This window comes from Balaenoptera musculus, chromosome 2 (genome assembly GCF_009873245.2).
Source record: "Balaenoptera musculus isolate JJ_BM4_2016_0621 chromosome 2, mBalMus1.pri.v3, whole genome shotgun sequence".
In the NCBI taxonomy this organism is placed as follows: Eukaryota; Metazoa; Chordata; class Mammalia; order Artiodactyla; family Balaenopteridae; genus Balaenoptera; species Balaenoptera musculus.
Window position 1 is genome coordinate 147596144 of NC_045786.1, and position 10672 is coordinate 147606815.

The window sequence follows — 10672 nt, forward strand, 5'->3', positions numbered from 1 at the left end:
TAAATCTCTCTGATTGTCCAGAACCATGTTATAATGGACGCCAGGAAAAAAGGGTGTTTTGTTTCTCCAGCCACTGGTGGAAGCTGGGAAGGAAAAAGGAGGATGGGAATGAGTGTTGGGTTGTCCAGCCACAGCAGTGTCTGCCTTACCATGTGAGGTACAGACTTGATGGTTAGATACAAACTCCTATACTGGTTTGAGCCCCGGTGCTGCTGGTCCATGGCAATGGGCTTTCTAGTAAGCCCTGTTCATTCATCTCATACCTCAGCATGTTCCACCTGATCATATAAAGGACTTCCCTCAGGTTATTAGTATTTTGTTGTGTTTTCCCATTTAATCCTTTCTGTTCCTTGAACCACCAAACCCTTCCCCACCTGCATATTTTTGTACTTGCTATTCTCTCTTCCTGAAATGTTCTTATCGCAGTTCTGGCTTATTCTCATTCTTCAGAGCTCAAATGTCATCTCCTCAAAGAGATAATCCCTAAACCCAATCTAAAATTACCCCCCTCAGTTACTATCTGTTTCGTTACCCCATTTATTTCGTTTATAGCGTTTATCACAGTCTATTAATTCTCTTATTTGTTTACTTGCTGGGAGGCTGTAAAGCATCAAATTGCCTGCATATGAATCCCTGCTCTGCCATTTACTAGCTGTATGATTTTGGACAAGTCACTAACTTTTCTCTCAGTTTCCTCAGTCCTTGTCTTTGGGGACAATAATAGTACCTAATTCATAGGTATCTAATTACATTGTTGTGAGAAGTAAATAATACATGTGTAGAACCATGCCTGGCACATAGTAAATGCTCAATGCATTTTAATTATTATTACTGTTTGGATCTCATCCTAGAATATAAGCTCCATGAGAACAGGAACCTTATCTGTTATGTTCACCACAGCATCTCTAGTATCTTAAAAAATCTGGTACACTATTAGTACTCAATAGGAATTTGTTGAATGAATGAATAAATGATTCTCATCACATTGTATTTAACAGAAATTTCTCCCAGCTCTGCTTTCCAGGTCTGATGTGGAATTTTTTTCTATTTATATGTCATTTTGCTTTTTTAATGGTGAAATTGGGAAGTACCCTAAAGTGTCTGTGTTCACACTATCCTCTTTGCTGGCTCCTCCACTGATACTTGGAGTACTTCACGTCAGGTCATGTGGACAGGAGCATTTTATTTGACATTATAAAATAAATACTTAACTTTTTATGTGTAGAATTTGTTGTTAGAAATATAACTGTATTAAAACAGCCTATTTTCTTTTTTAGCACCGACTAGAAAAAGAGGCTGAGAAGAAGATAATAATGCTGGCAGACAGAGCCCACCATGAAGCTGTTGTGTAGGAGATCGCTGCCTCTTTTTTCTTTCTAATAGCCTCTCTTACCTCTTTGCTAGTCTTTTTGGTTCTTATCATGTTTTCTACCCCCTTCTCTCCTGGTTTGCTTTCTTCAAATTTTCTGGTTTACTTTCCTTCACTGTTTCTTTCTCTCTGTGTACCCACCCCTTTTCCATCCACCCTTTTTGTAGCAGCATAGTGTGGAGAAAAGAACCTGGGCTTTGAAGTTACACTTTGGTTCTCAACATGTATACTAACTGACTGTAAGAAGATTTCTTAACTTTTTTGAAATTAAATTTCTTCATCTAAAAATGGGGTCAATAATGGCAACTGTGCACGGTTGTCATGAGGTATATTAGTGAAAGTAACACTAAACTGCACTATGTTAATAAACTAAGTCTCAATGGTTTATTTCTAATCTAGTGTGGGTCTGACAGCTCTACTCCAGGGGTGATTCAGGAACCTGGGCTGCTTCCATCTTGTTCTTCATGTCCAGTCACATGTACAAAGAACATGGGAAACTCATACCTGCCCTTAATTGCCTTGGACTGGAAGTAACACGTCCCTTTTTACTTTCCTGTTGGTGAGAACTTAGTTCTCAAGATCCCCACCTAACTATTGAGTACCCACCATAAGGTAAATAAGTGCTGGTCATTATTATTTTTTTAAATTATTGAATATTATTATTTTTTGGTTGCCCTGTGCAGCTTGCGGGATCTTAGTTCCCTGACCAGGGATTGAACCCGGGCGGGCCACGTCAGTGAAATTGCCGAGTCCTAACCACTGGACTGCCAGGGAATTCCAGATGATCATTATTATTAATGTTAGGGGATAAAGCAGTCATTGTTCTAGTTTGGTAATATTTAAAACTTAGGTCTGTGTTTTGGGATCTTATATCTATTTTAGGCAATTGAACAATGCTGGAAGAGCTGTTTTTAAAGAGAATGTTTATCTCCAGAAAGCTCTCGCATACCACCTGAAGGAAGCTGATGCTCTACAAAAAAACTCTCAGAAGTTGCAAGAGACTCAGACTTTCCTTTTACAGCAGAAGGTTCATTTAGATTTTGTTTCCTTTTTTTGTAAAGATTGGGTTGGTGAATACTAAGAATTGAGTATAGTAGTGATACATAAGGACAACAGGACAATTTTTCTTCTGTCTGGATGGTGTGTTTTTCTTATCTGAAAAGTTAATTACTGAATGACTTATAAGAAACTTTAGACTTGGCTTTATAAAGAATACATCCGAAACATAAATATAACTCCTGTCCTCTACTACCTTAGTATTCATTTTACTTTGCTTAGAGTTGGTCCCTGAATCACTTAAGAATAAGTCCTCAGCTGTGACAACAATGGTTTCCCCATATAAGGTGTATCTCTCCCTAAAGGAAGTCTGGAGGTAAGCAATCCAGAGCTGGAATGGTAGTGCCACAAATTCGTCAGACACTCGGGCTCCTCAACTTTGTTCTGCAACATATGGCTTATCTCCTCAGAGTCACCTCATGGCCCCCAGCAGCTGCTGGAGGTCTAACAACAGGGAGGAAGAAGGACAAGAAGGAAAACAGCATGCCCCTCCCTTTAGAGCTCTTCCTGGAAGTCCTATACAAATTTCTACTCGCAGCTCTTCCATCAGAGCTTAGTCATGTGGCTTTGCTGAACACAAGGGAAACTGGGAATTTTCAGCTGGGCTTACTACCTTTCTGAATAAAATTGGGGTTTTATTATGAAGGAGGAAATGGAAAATGGACACTAGGATAGGCAACTAGCAGACTGCCACAGTTTGCAGTATATAGTTGTTAAATTACTGTTTTACTGTACAGTCTTACTGATTTTGGAAATTTTTTTGATAATATAAAATATTGAACTTTTTATAATTTTAGAGGAAGGAAAGTTTCTTAATTAGCAAAATTTGTGGCCTTCCTAAGTCCAGACAGGGACCCTTGATGTTTCTTACTCTTTATGCACAGAATACCAAAATATCACCATTGCAACCTGGCCTCAAACTCAAATCTCATGAAGTAATGGATATTAGTGAGGAACTTTTAAGTTCTAAAATTAATTTTTAAAAAAATCTCTCACCTCTCTCATCTTTCTGTTTTAGGAGATCAATGATCTGTTGGTTAAGGAAAAGATAATGCAGCTTACCCAGCAGAGATTACAAATCCAAACTCTTCAGAAGAAGGTAGTAAGCTTGGAGACTGCCCTGAGTTGTATGACCAAAGAGTTTGACACTGAAGTTTTAAAACTGCAGCAGCAGGCAATGGTAGAGAACCAAGCGGGTCAGATTGAAAATTTCAAGCTGCAGCATCTTCTTCAGATGAAAGACAAGGAAATGAATCGAGTAAAGAAGCTGGCCAAGAACATACTAGATGAAAGAACAGAAGTGGAAAGATTCTTTTTAGATGCTCTACACCAAGTAAAGCAACAGATCCTATTTAGCAGAAAGCATTATAAACAGGTAGCACAAGCTGCTTTCAATTTTAAAATGAGACAGGCATGTGCAGGAAGAACAGAATATCCCAAAATCCGAACATTTGATGGCAGAGAGCACAGCACCAATAGTGTGAATCAGGATCTTATGGAGGCCGATAAATGGTACTAATAACGCTTTAATATTTTGCCTTCGTACTGTTCTTCTTGTGCCCTTTAGAGAAATAAAAACCCTGAAAAGTTCAGTTTGGTAATATCTAAGTATTGACTAGATTACTCAGTAAGTTACTTGAGGAGAGGAACTGTCTTACTCATCTTTGTAACCCCTATGCTTAGCATACTGTGTGGGGCTTAGTAGGTATTCTTAGTAGATGTCCCCCTTTTTTGTGTGACAGAGACTTGTTAAAGGGATTATTTGTTCCATTTTGAATGTCATTGTAATATCTTTTAACATGTTCCTTTATTTTGTTTCCTATAAATTTGTTATAAAGGTTTGATTAGATTCAGGTTAAACATTTTTGATAAACATACTTTCACAAATATTTTGTAATGTTCCCTTTACTATTCTGAAATGAAATTCATAGGTAATAATATCTAATCAAACCTATAATTTAAAAAATCAATATAACAATTCTTTGCAGCAACTCTTTGTTGTACAGAACTGTCCTATGGATTGGAGGACACCCGGTAGTGCCCCCTCCATCATTGTATTAACCAAAAGTCCCCACAAGGCTTTAAAATACACTAGAGATCTACTGCCACCATGATAAAGGTGGTAGAATGATTGAGACATTTGTAGACTATATACAATGGTTGTTTCCTGTTAGCATTTTAATCTGTTTGAATACTTTTCTTCCTATAAACCATGGATTAAATTATAGTGCATTTTAAAGATTATTCTGAAAAAATTGTTTTATATCCCAACATGATTAGATTCTTCAAAGGCCTTAAGAAACTTAAAATGACTCCCTACTACTATGACTTAACATCTTATTGAGAGGGCTTCCAAATGTGTTTTCTGTTTTAAATTATTTTTTAATAGGCTAATATGTAGGTTCTTTTAAATTGTATAGCTGTTGGGAAGGTTGGACATGGCCAGTGACTCTTCTTCAAAAATGTCCAGACTATAGTTTTTTTACCTTCTTGCCATATTCAGAAGTCTGTTAATAACACTATTACTATTATTCTATTATAATAATAGTTATTATAATAACTATTACCAAGAGAGTCACTTTATTTTTTTATTTAATAAGTCAAGCAAGTTGAGTCCCCACCATACATAAGGCAGTTTCTTTTACATTTTTTAAATCTACTGTATATTAAGTGGTGTATAAGTTTTCAGAGGAAGGTGCATAAAATGATTCTTCACATTGTTGTTGCAGAAACTGGACACTTCCCTATTCTGCCTCATGAGCAACTTATCACTTTAATCCTAGTGTTCAATAGGATTTCTGCCAGGAAGGCAGAAATTGTAGTTAAAATATTACATTATCTGCTTAAGAGGCAGATTGGGGAAGGACAATTAAAGTATATGGTGATTATAAGGCAAAACCTAAACTTAAAACTAACCCAACTGACGTATATGAAAAAATATTTCTTACGTTATACGTCAATACTCTATCTACATGTCAGCCAACTTTTGTAAATAGCAAGTAGACTATGAATCCTTTGGAAAAGTTATGGTATAGATAAATACCTTCCTGGAAGGCTTAGCTGCCTCTTAAGCAGATAATGATACATACAAAGACAAAAGGTACAAGAAAAAAACAGTTGTTTGATGAAATTATTTGGAGGTAAGAAATAGACTAGATAAGTTACATGTTATTTTATATATTTACCTCTTATCACTCTATTTTCATAGCAAAATATCTAATACTAAAGACTTGCTAAAAAGGAATTATCAATAATTTCACCAAACAATTGTTTTTTTCTTGTACCTTTTGTCTTTGTGTTATCTGGATACATAATATTGCATTACAACTTTCTTTTTTGCTTATTTGCTTAATGTTTGAGCACAGATTTTTTTCATGTTGTTATAGTTTTTCTTATTTTCAGTTTAATGACTACATAACACTTCAAATTGGCTACCATGTTAATGTGCTTTTCAAATTTATGATTTTGTAATGGACATTGTTTGCTTTGTAGTCATTCCATTTGGAAACCTCATAATATTCAGTTATGATTTAGAAATTTTCTCATGTTTACATTTTTAATATTTTTTAAAAAGAAGAGATGCTTACTTTGACCATTTTTTTTCATTTTTTTCTTTGAAATTCTTTAGGACAGATATTCAAGGAAATATGGACATTGGAGATTTGACCTGGGAGCAGAAAGAGAAAGTCTTGAGGTTGCTCTTTGCAAAAATGAATGGCTTTGTTCCTAGGTAACTCCCTATTTCAGTAGTGAAATACCAATTTGCTATCAAACCTAGAGGCCATATAGGAAAAGTGAATTAGAATTAAGGGAATGGGAAAGGACCAGGAAATATCAATATAAAAGGGTCATACTGCTTAGCTACTGCAACTCCCAGAGATAAAGAATGGGAGATGTGTAAGTGAGCACAAAAATGAAAGAGGTATTAGAGTTAAAGGGGAAAGAAAATCGATTAATCGTAGGTGTTTAAGGTAATGCTTCCTGAGAATGTATAACATTGTTCAGCTGAATGAGTGGTAATGAAAGAGAAGCATAACAATTGTTAAGATTTTATTGGTCTGCAAAGATAAGTAAATTATTTTAAAGCTGATTATTAATCAAGGGGATCTCTAATACCAAGAAAAAGACCTGGAAAGGAAAACAGAAATCCACAGGTACTCCAAATAATTATTTTTAATGATTAGTTTCACTCTCTTTCTTCATTATGTTTTATCAGTGACTATAACCCTGGTTATAGTCACTTTATAGTAACTATAAAGTGGCTAAAATAAATCAACCACTTACTGATTGCTTGTTAAATGCTTGGCACCATTGTATTGTGGGGATTCAAAAGAATCAAGGGACTTGATTGCCTTTGATCTCAAAGAGCTTACAATTTGGTTGCCCAAACAAAACCAAGCATAACAAGGAAAAAAATTAGGTGGGACAATAAAGTAAAGATGGAATTCAGACAATATGTCAGTGGGCTAGAGTAGTCAGGGAAGATTGAAAGAGGGTGACTCTGTGGGGTGCCTTGTAGGATAGTGGTAGAGCAGGGAGGGCACATCAGGCAAGGGGTAGACAGCCTAAGTAAAAGCCCAGAGTTAGGAATGGGTGTAGGGTATTTAGGCAACATTGAGGAGAAACTGCCTGTCTTGAGGAAATTTGGTGATGCTAGAGAGTAATTACTAATTAGAAATAAGGTTTAACCTATAGACTGAATTATGATGAGCCTTAAAAACCATGCAGAAAATCCTGAACTTTTGTAGATTCTAGAGTAATGTAACAGTTTTCTTCTCTGCCTTGAAGGAATACAAAGAGCTAGAAGCCAGACTCATACTCTCTCACTGGAAGGGTTCACAGGTCATTGTTCTCAGAGCTGACCTTAACCTAACACAGTGACATGTATGATGGATTGGAGGACAGAAATAGAGTTGGGACCAACAGAAGCTGCTGCACTGCTCTGGGCACGCAGCGGTGAGGGGTTTAGGCAAGAGTGAGGGCAGTTGGAATAAAGGGGAGAAACTGAGAGACATTAAGGAAGGAGAAACAGGACTTGGTGATAAAGGACAAAAGGAATAAAGAAAAGATGGAGTAAATGTTTAAGATTTTTGGCTTAAGAAATGAAGGAATGGTGGTATGAAAGGCAAATGAAAAATCTGGAAAGCCAGTGTGAGGGAAATGTTTAAATTTTATTTAATCCATCCATTAATTCATTTAACATATACATATTGAGCGCCAACTATTTACTGAGGATATAGTGTTGAGCAAATAAAGACATCATGCTTGATTTCAGGGAGTTTTTGGTCTACATGGAAGAAAAACATTGTTCAAATCATCACACAAATAAAAAATACAACTATGACATAAGTTCAAAGGAGTGGTATACAGTGGTAAGAGAGCCTAGATTAGGGGAATCTGACCTAATTGAGGAGATCAGGAAAGTCTCTGAGGAAGCAGAAGCTTGAGCTGATCTCTAAAGGTAAGTAGGAACAAAAGGGGGTGGAAAAAACATTCTAGGCAGAAGAAATACAAGTAGTATTTTCAGTGCTGGAGATGTGGCAACATATTGGAGTGAAAACCACTTAAGGCATTTGCAAAGAGTGACTGGAGTACACATGAGAGTTTAGGAAGGGAGATTTGAGCATGTTTAGTGAAAATTGGTATTTGAGTTTAGGAAAGTGGATGAAGATACAGGAATAAAGGGGCTGAGACTAGAACCTTTAGGAATAACCACAATTAAAGTAAACAGGAGAATAAAAAAAGAGTACAACCAAAAGAGAAGAGTTTAAAGAATTATAGGCTGAATGGAAGATGAAGGATTTTGAAATGGCTTTTGTGTCTCTGGTAGACTTTCAAAGAGTTTAATTGAAGAGGTAGGGGTAGAATCCAGACCGTAGGCACTGAATGTCTGTCTCATTGTGAGTTGATATTTCTGTACCCCAGGAAACACAGCCAGAGTACCAGGCCTCAAGTTCCACACTGTGTTGTTTTCAACACTTGGAGAAACAAAGGAATTTGGGTGAAATCTTTCACACCAAATCAGTGAACTTGAACTGGCCACAATGGGATGATGTCTAAGCCTGTTGGATGAAAAAAAGATAAGATAGGAATAGGATGATGAAATGTTGAGATGAAATGAGAAAGCTCAAACCAGCGAGGGAGGAATTAGATGATAAAAGGTCTTCCAAGGCAAGTGGAGTAATTAGGAAGTTGGTAAGAGTTCACAGTTGGTTGTATATGATTGTGAATCCAACAGTACAATATTTTTCTTTGTGATTGAACTAACTCAAAGGAGTATAACCAATAAACTGCACTCTTTAGTGCATCAACAATCACTCTGGCTATATCTCAGGCACTAGTAGTATTTAAGGTACATTTTTTTCATGCATTATTTTTGGACTATTTAATATAGCCAGATTTTGAATGGGGTTATGCTGCTTTCATATGCACCTAATTGAGGACAAGTTTTAGGAGTAGGGTATGTCTTTATCTGCTGGCAAATCAACCTACTATACTTTTTGTAACTCTGTTAATCTCAGTTTCAAATTAGAATATTGAATGGATGATGTTGATTTCCTGGTTGTTTTTTTTTTAGATTGAAAGCAGATTTATTCAGGGTGATAAACACTCAATAGACAGAATGTCAGCCATCTTAGAGGGCAAGAGGGCCTATTTTTCTGTTCTTAAACTAGAGTTTCCAAAGTATAAGAAAAAATTTTCAAACTGGGTCTATCTAAATTGGTAACTTTCCTGTGTTTTGAGATTCTTTTTGTGGGAAGGGAATTTTTTGGCCTTGCTTTTGGTCAGTACTCTGGTTCAACCTTGCCCATCACCATTAATAGCTGTTTATTATTATTATTATTATTATTATTATTTTTTGGCTGCATTGGGTCTTCGTTGCTGTGCGTGGGCTTTCTCTAGTTGTGGCAAGCAGAGGCTACTCTTCGTTGCGGTGTGCAGGCCTCTCATTGTGGTGGCTTCTCTTGTTGTGGAGCACAGGCTCTAGGCACGTGGGCTTCAGTAGTTGTGGCACGTGGGCTTCAGTAGTTGTGGCACGTGGGCTCAGTAGCTGTGGCACACGGGCTTAGTTGCTCTGTGGCACATGGGATCTTCCTGGACCAGGGCTCGAACCCGTGTCCCCTGCATTGGCAGGCTGATTCTTAACCACTGTGCCACCAGGGAAGCCCTTAATAGCTATTTTATGAGTATCATCATGATTATATTCATAAATATTTCCATTTCTTAAGTTCAACATGTCTCAAGTTTAAGAGAATGTAAGTTTAAATTAACTTGCTTATACTGCCTCTATGTGCGTATGAAAGCTCATTTTTGAAAATAAGAAGCCCATCCAACTGAAGCATTTCCCTTTAGCAGTTTTATATTTATTTATTTTTTAATTTTTTTAATTTCTATTTACTTATTTATTTTTGGCTGTGTTGGGTCTTCGTTGCTGCGTGCTGGCTTTCTCTAGCTGTGGTGAGCGGGGGCTACTCTTCGTTGTGGTGCACAGGCTTCTCCTTGCAGTGACTTCTCTTGTTGCGGAGCACGGGCTCTAGGAGCATGGGCTTCAGTAGTTGCGACATGTGGGCTCAGTAGCTGTGGCTCGCGGGCTCTAGAGCGCAGGCTCAGTAGTTGTGGCCATGGGCTTAGTTGCTCCGCGGCATGTGGGATCTTCCCGGACCAGGGATCGAACCCGTGTCCCCTACATTGGCAGGTGGATTCTTATCCACTGCGCCCACCAGGGAAGTCCTATATTTATTTATTTCTTCTTCTTCTTATTTTTTCCTTTATCAGTTTTAAAGTGTAGTTGAAATACAGGGCATGTGGAGACACTGCCTCATTGTTAACTTATACCCACTACAGGAAATACAGCCAGAGTTCTAGACCTCCAGTTCCAGACTATATTGGTCCTGATGATGAAACAACAAAGGAGTTTGGGTAAGCTCTCTTGACAAAGCAATGAACATGAGCCTGATCACAATGGTGGTTGTGATGTCTATCTTATACATACTAGAATTGAGTGAGAATAACATAACAAGTATATTGTTCTGAACCAAGTTCCATGTGTGTGGTTGTTGACAAATCTTACTTTGTCATTATTGTAGGAATGAAAGTAAGCTTCAAGATCAAACCTTCATCACCCAGCAAGTGCCAATCTTAGACTCTACTGGTGAACTGGTGATACCCAATATTCAGAAAGGATCACAAGAGTCTGACATAGTAAGGAGTCTGTAATCTAACCAAACAATATACATAATTGTTCCC

The 10672-nt window shown here is 37.2% G+C and overlaps 1 protein-coding gene across 3 annotated transcripts in view; it reads left to right on the forward strand.

The window, feature by feature from the left end:
* The window catches only part of BBOF1 (basal body orientation factor 1), a 39044-nt gene that overhangs the window by 23748 nt on the left and 4624 nt on the right, over positions 1-10672 (forward strand). For all 3 annotated transcript variants that reach the window (XM_036842371.1, XM_036842372.1, XM_036842373.1), the window contains exons 6-11: positions 1278-1348; positions 2252-2396; positions 3444-3937; positions 6054-6155; positions 10271-10345; positions 10513-10627. In XM_036842371.1, the coding sequence (XP_036698266.1) occupies positions 1278-1348; positions 2252-2396; positions 3444-3937; positions 6054-6155; positions 10271-10345; positions 10513-10627 (1002 nt within the window). The remainder of the gene's footprint in view (positions 1-1277; positions 1349-2251; positions 2397-3443; positions 3938-6053; positions 6156-10270; positions 10346-10512; positions 10628-10672) is intronic.